The sequence below is a fragment of the Lactuca serriola genome, chromosome 5 (assembly GCF_051521515.1).
Source record: "Lactuca serriola cultivar US96UC23 chromosome 5, Lser_US96UC23_V15, whole genome shotgun sequence".
NCBI lineage: Eukaryota > Viridiplantae > Streptophyta > Magnoliopsida > Asterales > Asteraceae > Lactuca > Lactuca serriola.
In genome coordinates this window covers 82,812,022-82,831,027 of record NC_136412.1, presented here as the reverse complement: position 1 = coordinate 82,831,027, position 19,006 = coordinate 82,812,022, and the positions used below count along the sequence as shown (strand labels likewise).

At 36.2% G+C, this 19,006-nt stretch overlaps 1 protein-coding gene and 1 long non-coding RNA gene across 3 annotated transcripts; one reads left to right on the top strand and one right to left on the bottom strand.

The window, feature by feature from the left end:
• The first annotated feature begins 10,407 nt into the window (after positions 1–10,407).
• LOC145052701 (uncharacterized) lies at positions 10,408–12,391 on the top strand. Of its 2 annotated transcripts, XR_013684144.1 has the most exons (6): positions 10,408–10,645; positions 10,814–10,865; positions 11,065–11,170; positions 11,336–11,530; positions 11,623–11,682; positions 12,079–12,391. It is a non-coding gene; the product is annotated as an uncharacterized LOC145052701 (long non-coding RNA). The 2 variants fall into 2 exon arrangements; XR_013684143.1 differs by lacking the exon at positions 10,814–10,865 and having other exon boundaries at positions 10,413–10,645.
• Positions 12,392–13,575: 1,184 nt separating this feature from the next.
• LOC145049635 (putative FBD-associated F-box protein At1g55030) lies at positions 13,576–15,171 on the bottom strand. Its single transcript, XM_078998019.1, has one exon. The coding sequence runs from the start codon at positions 15,169–15,171 to the stop codon at positions 13,576–13,578; it is 1,596 nt and encodes a 531-aa protein (XP_078854145.1).
• Positions 15,172–19,006: the final 3,835 nt, after the last annotated feature.

Sequence of the window (19,006 nt, the reverse complement as noted above, 5' to 3'; positions counted from 1 at the left end):
AATGGTTCTCTACATCACATTTCTAGAATTAATGGTAAGTTGTTAGCTAAATGTGGTCTTTCGAGGACTTGGTTATCTATTCTAAAAATTAATAGTGATCTTATGGATTGGAACATTTATATTGGTAACTTCATGGAGAGAAGAGTTGGTGCATCAGACAATCCACTATTCTAGAATGATAAATGGCATTAAAAAGTGGCTATTAAAGATGTTTACATGGAGTTATATAAAATTGAATCTCAAAAGAATTGTCTGATTAAAAACAAAATTTATAATGATGGAATGGTGGATAGTAGTTGTAGAAACGACAATAGAGAAGGGATGTCAAGTCCACAACCTTGATTACTCTCAACATATTATCGAATGAAGTTACTTTCTCCTTTATTCCTGATTTTTGGAGATGAAATGTTGATTCTAGCCTACAACTAGCATGCAACTCTATCATGTCATCAATATGCAATACAAGTGTGGGTAACACGGGGAATCACTTTTCTTGGCTTCGGATGATTGTACACATCGCATCCTTCTTGTTGGTTCTCTTATGGTTAAATTTTGAAAAACATTTTGCTGATCCTTAGTTTGAGTCTGGAATCACACAAGTGTTGATCCAATTCTCTCCAACCAGGGCTATGATACCAACTTGTAACATCCCTAAAATCATGACAAAATTTTTCTTTTTAAAACCATCTCAAAATCCATAATTCACACAATACATAGTTTCCAAAACCATAAGTATGAGTCAGAGTATCCCAAAATCATAAGTCAAATAAATATTCAAGATGATGTGCTTAATCATGCTTTTGTATTTCTCATGTCCTCTAACATACCTGAAACCATAAAATCAATATGTAAGCCAAAACTTAGTGAGTTCCCTCAAAGTGCCACCACACAAACATATAATAACATGCATACTGGGTCCACATCCATCGGACCGGATTACCCCTAAGCCCACATCATAAGTCTGGATTGCTCTCCCCGCCCACACTCATGTCTGGATTGCTCCCGAGCCCACAACATATGTCTGATTTGCCTTCCTGGACATTAACTTATGTCTGGATTGTTCCCTGGTTTGTTGGCTCCCGCACAGAACAATATTGCCTCAACCCAACCACACTATTCAACCATGATTGTCAATTTATCATTGTGATGTATTGATATAGTGAAATCTCATTCAAATCTTATAGCGAAACCAAAATTATATTTAAGTCATTGAAACAAGACATTTAAGAGAGTTTAGTCTTTAGCAATATAAGAAAGGCAAAATTTCATAAAATGACTATAATTTTTTTTAGCAGTAGAGATATATTAAAAAAGTTAGTAAATTGCTAGAAAACTTCCAAAGAGCAATATTGGGACTACATACCTAACGATCCCAATGTGACAACACGACGAAGGTCGTGATCCATTAGGTGGCGTGCATTGTTTGTGTAATGGGATGTATGGTATATTGATGAATTCACTAAGCTTCATATTTATGTTTTAAAGCAAAATGTTTTTCATGTTGTTCTCGTAAGAAAGAGAATGGTGTGGCTTGACTGCACACACATCTGGATGTGTTATGTTTTTGGATTTCCACAAACTCTAATAAATGTTTTTAACTTATTTTGTGAAGATGACATGTGGATGTTTTCTAAACTTTTATGAAAATGACTTTGAGTTGATATATTTATATTTTAAATAGAAAAAAAATGATTGAAAATTCACTACGTTACATTTTTTTTGGGTGTAGCGCTGCCATTGACTTGATTCACAAGATGTGGACTTGGTGGGATATAAATTTTCCGGTTTTAATTTCCTTTGATGATTGGTTATCTTGGTTTCGGGGTGTGCACATGCAAGCTTCTTATCAGATTTATGTAGTCCTTTTTTATTCTTCTCGGTTAAAAAGACAGAAGATTTATGGGGTAGAGTGGCTTCTAATCATTTTGATAGCTATTTGATGTTAATTTGTTTTGTTTTCCTGATGTTTGGGCTTTTGGTGGCTATGTTTCGTTGTTTTCGTTAGTTTTTTATTTTATTTTATTTTATTTTTTTACTTAACCGTTTAGAGTTTGATTATTTTTTCAATAAAAAACATAATAACATGGTATAAATTTTTTTAGGTAATCATATAACTTAGAATTCTATTGAAACCACTATAACTTTGGATGTTTTCCAAGGTTAACCAACCGATTAGCGGTTTTTACGATTTAAACATCAAATTTTAGAATTATTTTAAAAAGCAACCATAATTGTGTATGTCAACAACCATAATCTTTTTTTTTTCTCTAAATCTCCCAAATAATTTCGATATTCAGCTTTATATTCATAAAATATTACTTGAAATCCTTAGAGTTTCAATGGATGCATATTTTCTCAATCAATAGCTCATTTTATAAGTAAAAAAAGTAGTACGAGCATACATAACATATTATATAAGACTAGTATCGATGATTGCATAAATAATAGAATATACTTGAATATACCTCTTGGCGTTCCAAAAATTAAATCTACCAAGCCTTTTACAAAAAAGTTATGCCGTTCCAATTTTTTTTTCGTTAATTAAAAAAAATAAACTCAAATTGCAATAATCTTTGCAAAATTTGATTTATTAAAAAGTAAAAAAGTCGTAACTTCATCTACTAAGCCTTTTTCAATAAATTTTGATTTATTAAAAAGTTCCAAATATAGAGCTTCATCACATGTTGTGAAAGGAGTCATGACAAATAGATAGTCATAAGGCATATTGATATGGATACGTCTCCATCTATGTTGATCCATTGCCACTTGTCAGGAAATGACTTATATACAGTGTGCCCTTAATTTTGAGATCTTGATATATAAGATCAAGATGTCATACCTTGATATACATTACACTGCATTACACGTCATCAATACATGTAGTATATTATTGTACACAAATACACGAATACGACTTGCATATGTAGAGTGTGAGACTCGATGAAATCTGCTTTGGAGATTCTAAAATATTTTATTTTTTATTCTATATTATTCATTGGATATCAATTTATTAAGAGTTTTATTCACTACTAGCAAACATGGTATTGTCGTACGGAAAATTTCCGTAGCTAATTAGCTACGGAATCGCTACGGATCAGCTACAGAATGGGATGCCCTAGTTTAGTAACGGAATAGCTACGGATGCGAGTTTGTAGCTATTCCGTAGCTAATTAGCTACGGAATAGCTACAGATGCAAAATTCGTAGCTATTCCGTAGCTAATTAGCTACGGAATGGCTACGGAATACCTACGGATACGAATTACCTACGGATTAGCTACGGAGTATGTTTTCCGTTAGAATTCCGTAGTTAATCCGTAGCTAAGTAGCTACGGATTAGCTACGGATTTTTCTTATTTTCGATTATCCATATTTTCACCAACTTGTAGCTATTAATATCGTTCATAAGGTCGTGTGCCCCTTCGGGATCAAGTACTCGTTTCACAATTTAACATTGTACTTTTCACCAAGTTGTGATAGATTATGTTTGTATATGTATATTTATACACATGAAGGAGTTGTGGTATATGTGTACGTGTATATGTGTATGTATACGTATTTGTGAGATGTATGTGAACGTATTGATAAGCATTATAGTGTTAAACCACTAAACGAGTAATGGATCCCGTATGTGCACACAACTTTATGAATGATATTAATAGCTATAAGTTGGTGAAAATATAGATAATCATGAATAATAGAGGTGTGAAAAAAACAGAGCCAAAAAAACGAACTTTGATGCTCGAAAAATCAAAAATAAGAAAATATTGTAGCTAATCCGTAGCTAATTAGCTACGGATGTTTCCTATTTTCGATTTTTTGGGCACCAAGCGTCGTGTTTTTCGTTTCATTTTTTCACACCTCTACTACACATGATTATCTTTATTTTCACCAACTTTTAGCTATTAATACCGTTCATAAAGTCGTATGCCCATTCGGGATCAAGTACTCGTTTCACAGTTTAACATTGTAATGCCTACATTTTCACCAACTTGTGATGGATTATGTTTGTATATGTATATTTATATGCATGAATGAGTTGTGGTATATGTGTACGTGTATATGTGTATGTATACGTGTTTGTGAGATATATGTGTACGTACTCATAAGCATTATAGTGTTAAACCATTAAACGAGCAAATGGATCCCGTATGTACACACAACTTTATAAATGATATTAATTGCTATAAGTTGGTGAAAATAGAGATAATCATGTATAATAGAGGTGTGATAAAACGAAGTGGAAAAAACGACGGTTGGTGCCCGGAAAATCAAAAATAAGAAATATTTGTAGCTAATCCGTAGCTAATTAGCTACGGAATAGCTACGGAATTCTAACGGAAATCATATTCCGTAGCTAATCCGTAGCTAATTAGCTACGGAATTTTCTTATTTTCGATTTTTCGGGCACCAAACGTCATTTTTTTTCACTTTGTTTTTTTGACACCTCTACTATACATGATTATCTATATTTTCACCAACTTATAGATATTAATATCGTTCATAAAGTCGTGTGCCCCTTCGGGATCAAGTACTCGTTTCACACTTTAGCATTGTAATGTCTATACTTTTCACCAATTTGTGATGGATTTTGTTTGTATATGTATATTTATATACATGAATGAGTTGTGGTACATGTGTACGTATATATGTGTATGTATACGTGTTTGTGAGATGTATGTGAACGTATTCATAAGCATTATAGTGTTAAATCACTAAACGAGCAATGGATCTCGTATGTACACACAACTTTATAAATGATATTAATAGCTATAAATTGTTGAAAATATAGATAATCATGTATAATAGAGGTGTGAAAAAAACGGAGCGAAAAAAACGACGTTTGGTGCCCAAAAATTCAAAAATAAGAAAAATCCGTAGCTAATTAGCTACGGATTAGCTACGGAATTCTAACGGAAAGCAAACTCCGTAGCTAATTGCCTACAGATTAGCTACGGAACATGTTTTCCGTTAGAATTCCGTAGCTAATTAGCTACAGATTAGCTATGGATTTTTCCGGCACCAAACGTCGTTTTTTTCGCTCCGTTTTTTTCACACCTCTATTATACATAATTATCTATATTTTCGCCAACTTATAGCTATTAATATCATTCATAAAGTCGTGTGCACATACGAGATCCATTACTCGTTTATTGGTTTAACACTATAATGATTATGAATACGTTCACATACATCTCACAAAACACGTATACCTACATCATCATCATCATCATCATCACCACCATCATCAACATCATCATCATCATCACCATCATCACCATCACCACCATCACCGTCATCATCACCATCACCATTATCATCATCATCATCATCACCACCACCACCACCACCATCATCATCATCACCACAACCATCGCCATCACCATCACCATCACCATCACCACCATCACCATCACCATCATCATCACCACCATTACCACCACCATCACCACCATCATTATAATCAACACCATCACCATCACCACCATTACCATCACCATCACCATCACCATCACCATCACCATCACCACCATGACCATCACCTTCATCACCATCACCATCACCATCACCACCATCACCATCACCATCACCATCACCACCACCACCACCATCACCACCATCACCATCATCATCACCACAATCACCACCGTCACCATTACACCACCATCATTATCACCACCATCACCATCACTATCATCACCACCACCACCATCACACCACCATCATCATCACCATCACCATCACCATCACCATCACCATCATCATCACCACCATCACCATCACCATCACCATCACCACCATCACCATCACCTTCATCACCATCACCATCACCACCATCACCATCACCATCACTATCACCGTCACCACAATCACCATCACCTTCATCACCATCACCATCACCATCACCACAATCACCATAAACATCACCATCACCATCACCATCACCATCACCATCACCATCACCATTATCATCACCACCATCTGTCACACCCCAAAATCGAGAACGACGGAATACGTTTTGGCGTGGAGGACGTCATGTCAAGTATCACAACATATGCAGTATAGTAAGCAAAGTACAACAACCATTGCATTAATAGTAATAATTTTACATAGGTTACATTTCATAGCAACATCAAAGTAAATACAGGACATAACATAGATGCAGCTCGGTTCTAGGCTGACTTTGCAAAAGCTCCCAGGATGTACCTGTCTATCGATGACCTGAGAATACAAGTTATTTTGAAAGCGAGTATCAGCATTTTTATAATTCTTGTGAGTTCATAAGTATTAAGTGTCATTTGTATAAATACACATTTTTATTCAAAATAACTTTATGAAAGATAGTAGTCTAGAATCTACGGTGTATTAGCGTTCTTTCCAGAAAATCCTATATTTTCTAAATAAAAGCAGTCTTCTACCAAGACTCGACAAATTTATGTTTTAAGGAGTAATTTTCCCCAAAATACTATCATTACCAAAATACAGTTTTGACTTTAAAGGAATTATGAGAAAATCACAAGTAAAAATACTAAGGGAAAATAACATATACCTCAGCAGTAATACTGCTGACTAAAGCAAATGAAAACATAGACTCCAGGAGAGTATCGAATGAATGATACGCCTGGCTCAGTCTAACACAAGGAAGCACAGACTCCAGACAATATCGAATGAATGATACAACTAGCAAATTCTAAAACAAGGAAATACAGACTCCAGACAATATCGAATGAACGATACAGCTAGCAAAGTCTAAAACAAGGGGTGAATGTGAACTCGTATGTAACCATGCTGATCGACGATAGAGTATCCGATGACCCTCCAGGTCACGCATAGAGTTAGTGACATTATGTAACCCATGGGCCTTACCAGCGCAGACTGTAGCTATCAGTCAAGATGTGGGAGTGTCAGTCCCATATAGATCTATACACATGATGTTCGCTCTCCCTCCAGGAGACTCTGGTTACATGGCGATGGCGCGATGAAGCGTCGTAGAGGGAAATAGGGTGTCACATTCTAAAGTATTATAGTAATAGTATAGACTCGCAAGTGAACTGACTCCTGAGTAGATCTTCGTACTAGAGAGAGAGAGATAGAGAGAGACATATAGAGAGAGATAGAGAGAGATAAAGAGAGAGATAGAGATAGAGATAGAGAGAGAGAGAGAGAGAGATAGAATCTCCTAACTATTCCTATAATAGTTACTAATGTTTTAGGTATATGAATGATGAATGGAAGGATACCCTTGCTACCCAAGGGAAATGAACTGGTTGATGGAAACCATTATGTCTATACATGATATATAACTAATATTTAAACAACTTTCGGACGAATAACCGATACCCACCAGACCACATCCCAACGAGGAAAAATAAATAGGGCGAACTAGCCGTTCTAAGTCATTTCAACATTATTTATATAACTATACAAATATAGGCATGCATTTAACGAAATAAAAGCATAGAAGAAAACGTTGGTAAAACCTTTGGGAAATCTTTACAAATAAGAATTTACGACTTGATGTCATTTTATAAAACAAGCTTTGAAAACCTTTAGAAAACCTTTGAAAAACCTTTGGAAAACCTTTCGAATACTTTAGATAATCTAAAAGAGAAATTCATACTTTAACAAGATTTGAAAACGAGATTGGAAAACCTTTTGTTAGATGAAGCAGTTTAACATGTAAAAATCCATTTGCTATACAGTTATTAATCACATGTGATTTATCTAATAACTGTATAGTTCAACTTGTATCCCCCCCCCCCATAAAAACAGTTAAAATCATTTAAAAGGTTGATTTAGGGGTATGAACTCACCTGTAGTGAGTGATCGGATGGAAGTGTCGGTTGAGTGCTTGGTGTCAAGTGAAGACTTGTACACACTTAATGACCCTAGTATCATATGAAGACATATGTTTACATATAATTAGTGATTAAAACACTAATTAAACATGTATAAACATCCTAATGCGCGGAAAAACACTTTGGTCAAGTGCTAGGAGGCTATTGGGTTGCAATAAAGGAGTGTATGGCTTTATACGGAAGTGTATGGTCAAATGACCATATTTGTTGGAGTTTGCGGCCCAGGGGAGTTTAATCATGGCCGTAAACTCTCAGTTGGGTCACCAAAAGGGTCTTAAAACTATTATAACCTAAGTGGTTAAGTGTTCCAATGCCTAAACAGGAGATTGAGTGAGTTTAAGGTCCAATAATGGTCTTGTGTAGAGTTTACGGCCTGGGGACCACTTCCCCATGAGTTTACGGCCGTAAACTCATGGCATGAAGTGCCAAATCGTTGATTCAAGTCCCTAACTTATTGAGGTATAATTCTAGGTTAATGTCCAAGGCTAGGTGAGGTGATTAGGGCATATTTTGCACCATTAGAGGGAGTTTACGGCCTAAGAAGATCTTGGGCCGTAAACCCTCATTCAAACCTCCAAAACTTGATGTTTAAGGTCCTTAATGCTTCAAGGGTATGATCAAAGCTAGGTTCTAAGCATAAGGAAGGAGTTAGGGGACATTTTGGCACCAAATTAAGGGTTTACGGGCTAAGAAGATCTTGAGCCGTAAACACCTTGTTCTTGTGATTTTTGGGTGATTTCAATGATATATGGACATGTAATAAGCTTTAATACACTCTAGGGTAGAAGTACTTACAGTTTGGGGACGAAAATTTGAAGATTTTTGGAAGAATTCGGGTTTTGAAGAGAGAGGGTAGATAGAGAGAGAGTATCTAGTGTGTGGAAAGAGTGTAAATGAGGTCCATTCAACCCTTATATAAGGTGAGTTTACCGCCCGAGTTTACCACCCGAAAACTCCATCTTATGAGGTTTATGGCATGATTTTTGGTGTTAGGGCTTTAGTGGTTAATTTCTAAGACTTGATCGTTAAGTGTGAAAAGCTCGTAATACTAAAACGGATTTTAAATTTGCTAAAAGATGGCGGAAATGAATTTGACTTCCAAATGAAGTGTTTGATTGTAGAAATTATATATATATATATATATATATATATATATATATATATATATATATTAAATATTCGGGTTGTCACACCATCACCATCACCACCATCACCATCATCATTACCACAATCACCACCGTCACCGTCACCATCACACCACCATCATCATCACCACCATCACCATCACCATCATCATCATCATCATCATCACCAACACCATCACCATCATCATCATCAGCAACATCACCATCACTACCACCACCATCATCATCATCATCATTACCACCACCACCATCACCATCACCATCACCACCACCACCATCATCATCATCATCATCATTATCATCACCATCACCATCATCATCATCACCACCACCACCATCATCATCATCACCATCACCATCATCATCATCACCACCACCACCATCATCATCATCATCATCATCATTAGTAACACCATCACCATCACCATCATCATCACCATCACCACCACCACCACCACCACCATCATCATCATCATCATCACCATCATCATCATCATCATCACCACCACCACCACCATCATCATCATCATCACCATCACCATCACCATCACCATCACCATCATCATCATCATCATCATAAGCATTATAGTGTTAAACTGTGAAACGAGTACTTGATACTGAAGGTGCACACAACTTTATGAATGATATTAATAGCTATATATTGGTGAAAATATAGATAATAATGTATAATAGAGGTGTGAAAAAAACTAAGCGGACAAAATGCCGTTTGGTGCCCGGAAAATTGAAAATAAGAAATATATGTAGCTAATTAGCTATGAAATTTTTTTATTTTCGATTTTTCGGGCACCAAATGTCGTTTTTTACACCTCTTTTATACATTGTCATATATATATATATATATATATATATATATATATATATATATATATATATATTTTCACGAACTTATAGTTATTAATATCATTAATAAAGTCGTGTGCACATTCGCGATCAATTTATTGCTAATAATAATAATAATAGTTATAATAATAATAGTAATAATAGTAATAATAATAGTTATAATAATAATAGAAATAATTATAATAACATTAATAGTAATAATAATAATAGAAATAATAATAATAATAATAATAATGTAGTGTTTAAAAGTAATAATCGACCAGGTAAGAATGGATGTCTCATGCCCGACGATTGGTAAGATAGTTATTGTGTCATAGGAGACCCAAGTTCAAATCTCACCCCAATTTTTCTTTTTTTCTTTTTTGTTGTCCGTAATAATAATAACATAGTGTATAAAATTAATTATCGACCAAGTATAAATGTATGTGGCATGCCCGGCCGATTGTTAAGATAGTGTCGCTAAACGCAGGAAATACGAGTTCGTATCTCACATCAGGGTTTTTTTTTTTTTTTTTTTTTTAATATTTAAATTAAAATCCCCATCTTTAATTTTGTTGGGAGTAATATGCTGGACGAACAAAACCCAACAAAACCCCCCTCTCCTTCGACGTTGCTGAACCACGAACAGAAAACAAAAAAAATCGTTGAAGGCCTGAAGCTTCCCGTCGTCCGAGCCGTCGCTGCTCCTAGCAACCCGTCGCCGCTGTCGACCCTCGTTTTCTTCCCCGGCGCATTGCTCTCCTCTCTCTTGGCCTCTTTGCTCGATTCATTCTTCCCCACAGGTAAAACCCTAGTTTTTTGTTTTGTTTTTGTTTTTTTTTTTTGAAATTACTTCATGCAGGAAACATACACTGCCCACTGTTTCTTTTTTTTCTTCATCTTTTATTCTGAAATTGGGGCTTTACAAGGATAACCACATCATTTATTGCTAATTTGATTTCGGTGTGAAGAATCAACTAGAGACTATGAGCTGGACTTTTTTGTTGAATATTTGGGCTTAAGGTAGTCAAAATCGGATGGATTTTTTGTTGAATTTATAGGCTTAAGGTGTTCAAAATCAGATAGTAAGTTTTATTAAATGTTGCAAAGTTTGCCCACCAGGTGTTTGTTAAAAGTCCTTATTTAACTATTTAAAGTTTATGTGTGCTTTCATCTATTTGTTTCTGACTGAAACTGTGATGGAACTTGGTTTCTCTTATAGATGATGGTAGAGAGGATGATAAAAGCTTTCAAGAAAGCATTTGATGAAAACATGGTTGTATAAAGCTTGCATTAGCCCGTTAGCCTAAGACGGAAGATAAAAACGAGTATTGATCGAATTTTCCCCCTTCCTGATACATAATTTCATTGTATTTTCCCTTTATTTTTGATGAATCTTTTTTCGTATCTTTGGGTTTTGATGCGTTTTATGTTGCAATAAATCTTATAATGGAATATCTATATATGATTTCTAAATTCTTGGGGCATTGCAGGAAACCTTAGGGCTTATGGAAATCCATCTGAGGAATGTAAATATGATTTGGAAACTTTACAAGTGATGAAGAAAAACCAAGTGTGCATGCCTCTGGTTTGGACTTTGAGGAAGAAATAACATAAATCCAAGATTTTTGCCATTGAAATCCATGATGGAAGAGACAACCTATGATTTCAAGTCCTAAATTTTGATAGTGAGCTTTTATTTCAATTTAAAATTATGTGTGATTGGTTGTTTTATTAGATAATATGGAAACATTTGTTAAAGTTCTTTATTATTTTCCAGGTTGAATATAATATCAAGAAGAAAGGATTCAATTCCAAACCGCCTCATCTTTGTAAGCATGTGAGTACTGTTGTCTACCTTTTGTAAGCCAAAATCTTTAATACAATTTTAATCTTCAATCAGCGTAATGTATTTTGCTTACATTACAAATAGGCCCAGTCAAATTTAATGATTGTTAAATAAATATTCCCACTCTCATGTCTTTTATTTATTTATTTATTTGTTTTTTATTATATGAACCTACTATCCTTTCCTTATTTAGTTTTTTGTTAAAGCAGCAAACTTCCAAAAATTATAAAATCATTATAATTGTTTAAAAAAACTAATCGTCTCAAAAAACTAATTTGTAAAAGAAATTATTTGCACTCGTCGCTTAGCGCGGGTAAACGGTTAATAATAAACTAAAGTACATTGCTAATATTGTTTTACTATTGAATTGTATTGCCATTTTTTTAGGTTGATAGGTTGCACGCACAAGTTTCTACAATGGAACAACAGCCACAACAAATGCAAGCACAAATGGAAATGGTTATGAGGATGATCAATATGTCTGGAAATCAATCTCGTGCTCCCCCCGATAATCCTGAGGACAATTGAATTTGTAAACATCTGGTAGTGTTTGTTTTGTTAATTAGTGCTTACTTTTGTCAAACTTAGTATTAGTTAATAAGACAATGAAATGGAATGTGTCAAACTTAGTATTAGGGACGAATGTGAATTAAATGTGGTATTTGACAAAAAATCGAATGGATTAGTACTTACTTTTTTATATGGTATTTGGGACAAATGTGAATTGAATGTGGTATTTGACAATAAATTGGAAATTTTTAAATTTTTATTTTTTTTATTTTTATATAAGACGAAGTTAGCTGCGGAATAGCTATGGATTTCCGTAGCTATTTAGGTCTGTAGCTATTCCGTAGCTATTTGGATCCGTAGCTATTTTGGTCCGTAGCTATTCCGTAGCTATTTAGTTCCGTAGCAATTCTGTAGGAACTTCGTAGCTATTCCGTAGCTATTCCGTAGCTAATCCGTAGCTATAATTTAGCCACGGGCCATTATGTTACAACCATTTTTCCGTAGCAATTCCGTAGCTATCCGCTTATAGCTACGGAATAGCTACGGATTGTGCTGTAGCTATTGATTCAGTTTTCTATTAGTGTAAAGTTGTAAACCGAAATATCTAAAGTTTCATAAAAAATGATCCAAAATTTAAAATGATTTTTACTTTATAATTAATACTTTTATTTAATATAAATTATAAAATTTATTTTATAATTAATTAATTTATAAAATGGTTCGATTTGGTTTAAACTTCATGAGACCGAAACTTAAACCAAAAACCAAATTCACAAATCGGTATGGTCTCGAGCCAAACGGAAAACCGAATTTAAATATGGTTCAGTCTGAAATCGATTTAAATTCGATTTGGTTTTCGGATTTTTCGGTTCCGGACCAAATAATTCTCACACCTAATTTATATAGCAAATACACATAACATTAACAGTTATATGTACTACAATACATTTGGATCAGAACTATTGAGTAATACAAGTTACAAAACATAAATACACTAGGATCAAACTTATAATATTTAAGTAATACATGTTACATAAACAATATATCGAATTGGATCAAAACTTGAAGTTCTACGTAATACAAGTAATAAAACAGTAAGTAGAACGCAAATAGAAAATTGATAGGGCTTATTTCAAATTCTTATATTTACTCCCACAATTTGTATTTTCTTATCAATAACTCTCAAATTTTAAATTACCAATTACTATACCAGGTAGATTAACTGAGAACATAAGATAATTAAAGTGGATGAAATCATATATCCTGGAAACTAAATTATGTATCGATGCATTGCATCTACCTAGTATGTTTAAATAAGTTTGTAACGAAAAGTAGAGAAGATGAGCTATTATACTAAAATAAATAATTCACCCCTTAACACCACTCAAGTTTGAAGTCGGCGTAGTAAGGCCCGCTACCGTTTACAAAAGTGGGGTGGGAATCTGTTAGGGTGTCCCATCTTTCATGAGGTCTTCTTATTTGAACATGTTTCAGGTAATTCGGCCAATGCGCGGCTATTTTTGTCTTCTTCTCCAAGACCTCCCCCAGCATCATCTTGCAAACGTCTGACTTTACAATTACTTGCTTGGGATGGCAAATCTCAAAAAATGCATGAAAAAATGGGGAGCTTTCCCACTGGCATTCATCCTTACACACTTCAAATGTCAGAGTTTCCACGTTCGTAGCAGGAGGAAACTGGAGCCTTGTTTTTAAATCATCAAGGATGTCCATGTTCAATGGCGGCGGACGATAGTACCAGACGGGTGCTATATGAAGGTAGCACTTCCTCGATAACTCGAGTGCTTCCCTCATCTTAAGAAGAAAAGAAACATCAAAAGATTTCCTGGGTTTCATCCGAAACGTGATTTCCTCAAGAGTAGTAGAGGTTGGAAACGAGAGACTAGGCATTGTGCTGCCATCGAGGTGGAGAAAAAGTAATTTTGGAGTGTTAAGGTGTATGCCGATATGATTGTCTGGCAACGATATCAAGGACAATCTCTTGATCGAAGCAAATGTAAAACGACAGTTTTCCAACTTCCAAAATCCCATATTAAGGGTTAAACTCTCGAGAAAAAGAAGTCCTGTTTTGATTATATCCACAGATGCATCATCTGTCACCAGACCCGGACCACCTATCCATAATTCTGTCACACTGCTTCCTAATGATATTGAATGCACACTGCTGAATGGAAGAATATGCATCCCTTTGGTTCCCATAGGCTGTAGATCACATTTAAACATTTGAAGATTTGGGACATTATTGATCTCCACACTAGGACAGTGCCGTATATCATTTGTATATATTTCCAATTTGTCAAGACAAGGAAGGCTTTTAATCTTGATGGTTTTCAGATCCTGAGAACAAGATTTTAGCTTTATATTTTCAAGCAACCTACAAGACGACAATATATGGTCAAGTAGTTGTTGACTTATGCGCACACGAAACAAGTGCAGTTCTCGTAGGGAAACACATTTGATTACCGGAGATTGATGGCTACTTGTCATCCAAACTGCATGGTCCATCACATACGTAGCCCAAACTCTTATCTTTGTTATGTTTACACATGAGAGTATCTCATCTGGCAAATTCATGGAGACTTGGTCAAATTTGATTGTGAAGGAAAGCTCTTTGATACAAGTTTTGGTTGCCACTGAACGGATCCACTTTTCAGCAAGAGAAGCATGCTCGTTTCTCCCAAGCCGGATATTAAGCTCAAAGCTTTCGATTGGTATGCTGTCACGGAGATACTTTCTTAGGGTGTTGTCAATGTAGACCAACATCAACTGTTTTCTTTCTTCTTCTTCGGGAACATGAAATATGAGGTTAGGGATGGTAGACCAAGCATGTAGCCATGACTTGGACAACACGCTGCTCTGGGCTGCTGCATTAACTGGTAACCGTAATTGTATATTCTGCATCAACTCTGGAACATCTTCTAGTCTCATCCCTTCGTTCATCTCCTGAATCATTCATACCAACACGTGATCATCTCTTGGATCAAAGATTTTCAGTTAATAACAAAAGCACCAACATCTTATAACAACGTAATTAATACAATTATTGTGTTTATAATACTTTGCAATCACCAAAACAAAATGAACAATGCTGTGCAAACACCGATGGATTTTCAACTTCCGATCAAACCAAAAATTTAGTGAATGCTGACAAAAAAATTTGCGTATCCATCCCTATCTTATAACAAATTAATATGTATATATCCAAACCAAAACTCTTACCCAGCGCTTTCTAAACACACCACACAAACAAAGATACCAAAACCGTACCGCTGTTGCCAATAGCTCAGTGAGCAAATAGCACATAAAGTTTCATAAAAATTCATGGGATCGGTAAAAGAAAACCTAAATGCACAAAATTTGATTGATTCTTTATTAAGAAAAAGCCCCAATCTTATAATTTCGTGTATAATTGTTGTAGTCTCTACCTTCAGTTCTGGCAGTAAACAAGATGTGCAAAACAGATTGGAGAATTTATTTACCTATAGATAGAAATCAGCATGCAGAAGCTAGAGGAAGTTCATGGATGGCGAAAATCTCGTTGATATTTATCATAAAAAAACATTAGTTAAAGAATTAATTATAAAGGATATTACCATAATTAAATGTCATAAATATTAATTATAAATAATATTCTTTATAATTAATGTATTTTATATTTATTTAACCTAATAAATGATGGTTTTATTTTATTTTCTATTTTATTTTATTTTATTATTATTTTTTTTTTGCAAAATGTTATCACCTAATTCAATATATCACCTCACATTTTTTAAGATTTTTCAATTTCATTTAAATCCACTTGGCAAATTGTGGTTTTTTGGGCTTTGTTATTAAATCTAAAAATATAATAAAAAAATAAGAAAACTTAAAAGTCTCCAAAAATTCTCACTTAATTTGCCAATTAATATATTAAACTAAATTTAAATTCAAGTCAACCTTCCTAATTGAAAAATATAATTTTCGGCCAATCCCTTTTCAATTCACGACAATTTGTAGAAACCTTCCAAAAATTGCTTCATTCACAGCTAATATTGATATTTTTTCAAATTAAATTTTGTAAATATTAAACAACTAATGCTTAACAACATATATTAATTAAAAAAAAAACTCGATTATTACACGGGTTTCACACCTAGTTAGGATAATATTAGACATAAATAATGTCTATCACATTTAATTACGATTATATTTCTTATAATTAATATTTCAGTTAATATTTCTTATATGTGCTCTTAGGTATATGTTAGAAAATCTCATTAAATTAATTGAGAAGAGAGAACAATTAAATTAACTAGAACATACATGTAACACCCAAAGTTTTGTAAGCCAAAAGAGTAAAGGAAACCCTTAATTTAAGGGGGACTCGACGAGTCCAAGGAGGAACTCGACGAGTCCGAGTGGGATCCGAGTCGAGGAGTAAGTGACCAACTCGGCGAGACAGCCAAGGTGACTCGGCGAGTAGGGTCTGTGCGAGGAAAACCCTAAATCCGGGGCTTGTAGCCTATTTAATCGCCTCATTCTTCTTCCTAGGGCTCCTTTACTGTCTCTCACACCCAGAACATCGCACCCTAAGCCTCCATTGTGCTCATTCAAGCTTTTAGCCATTTTTGAGTGATTTAAAGGAAGAAGAAGAAGTGGGAATCTTTGAAGCATCAAGGAGTGGCCTTGGATCCGAAGTTTGGGGAACATTTCTGAGCAATTGAAGGTATGAAGTCGTTTCTCTCCTTTAGATCTTCCTTGGTTATGAGTTTTGGGGCTTTTAAGCCATGTCTAAGATCAATCTCGAGCTTGAGGTCCAGATCTGAGGTTGCTACCTCAGATCCATGCTTGTTTTGGTTTAGAATCCCGTAAAGTATCAGCCATTGAGTGGATTTTGGAGCCTCTTGGTCTTAAACCCTAGTTTATGGTGTATTGTGCCTAGATCTCCTTCTCTACACGTAAAGTTTGCAACTTTACGTGGGGAATAGGCTTGGGAAGGGTAGATCTACAGTTTGGAGTCCATGCATGACTCAAAAGTCCTCTGCATGTATGAAGATCTGAATAGACTCGACGAGTCCTTCGAGTGGACTCGGCGAGTAGCATGAAGACGAGGAGGAACTCGACGAGTGGGATGAACAGCTCGTCGAGTCGGATGAATATGAGCATGAAACTCGGCGAGATGGATGAACAACTCGGTGAGTTGGATGAAGATTGCCTTGTACTCGGCGAGTCTGTTCTTGGACTCGGCAAGTCAGTTCGCGAAACCCAAAACCCTTCGAGTTAAGACTCGAGTCAGCGAGTCGAGCAAGGACTCAGTGAGTTGGACAGGACAGGACTCGGGAATCAATAGACTCGGCGAGTTAGGGGATGACTCGGCGAGTCGGGTCGCGATTGGAAGGACTTTGAGCATATGAACTCGGCGAGTCAGTAAGTGGACTCGACGAGTAGGGTTGACCTGGAAAGGTTGACTTTGACCAGGACTTTGACTTGGACCAGAGTTGACTTGGTTGACTGTCGGGGGTCAGTTGGACTAAGTGCTGCATTGATATTGATATCTCAGGAAGCAAGTAGAGCAGGAGTTCCGTAAGTGGTCGGGCAGCAGCTAGTGGGATCATCAGCAAGTTCAGCCAGTGCAGGTGAGTTTCCCTTTGCGTGAATGGGTCTACGGCCATAATGTCGGCCCATGTAGTTATGAGTAGAAGTCCCGGGGGTTAGCCCTAGGCACAGTATGCTAGTATGACTTTCAGGACGAGGTCCAATGATAGCGGGCGGGTGCCCCAGGAATGGTTTATGTGATAGTTTATACTTGTTGTCTGTGTGATACTTGTATGTGCCTGGTAGGATGGTGAGTGTGGGCAAGGTCCCGTACCTTACTAATAGCAGAGTGTGGATGATGTTCCACATCTCATTAGCAGCAGATCAGGGGTGAGGCCCAAGTTAAGGAAAGAGTGAGTGTGGGCTGGACCCGTATCTCACTATCAGTAGGAGTAGGGACGAGGCTCCCTGGCTCATCAGTAGAGTTCGGTTGTTAGGACCGGAGGGAAGTCAGACACCCCAGAAACGTCTGACAGTATGTGATGATATGTTTGCATGCTGGCTTGTTATGTTATATGCGATGGAGGTGGTAGGAGGGGACCAGTCCCCCAAGTTTGGTTGTTAGGACCAAAGGGTAGTTCAGACACCCCAGATATGTCTGATAATCTGTTACGTTATGATATGTGTATGTGTAAGTAGTAGAGTTCGGTTGTTAGGACCGAAGGGTAGGTCAGACACCCCAGATATGTCTGATAATATGTTATGTTGCGATATGTGCGCTAGTGGCAGTAAGGGGTGAAATAGTCCCCGGGGATCGGTTGTTAGGACCGACGGGTAGTCAGCACCCCAGAATGGCTTGACACGGGTAGTCAGCACCCTATAATGGCTTGACACGGGTAGTCAGCACCCCCCGAATGGCTTGACACGGGTAGTCGGCACCCCAGAATGGCCGCACGGGTAGTCGGCACCCCAGAATGGCCGTACCGGGTAGTCAGGCACCCCATAATAGCCTGACAGTATGTATGTTGTATGTTTGCTTGGTATGTGGTAGGGTGGGGAACTCACTAAGCTTCGTGCTTACGGTTTTCAGTTTTGGTTTCAGGTACTTCCCGTAGCGGATGATGGAGCTCGGGATGATCGCATGCCGCACACCATATTTTAGACAGCCTGGGATGTATTACTCTGATAATTAAAGAATATGTTTTGGGGAAACTAATACCCTAATTGTGTTATGAATCGACGATTTTACTTCAAGTAATATTTATTAAAAGAA

Excerpts from the sequence above, each read along its gene's own strand:
- LOC145049635 (XM_078998019.1), bottom strand. The coding sequence starts at position 15,171 with ATGATTCAGGAGATGAACGAAGGGATGAGACTAGAAGATGTTCCAGAG.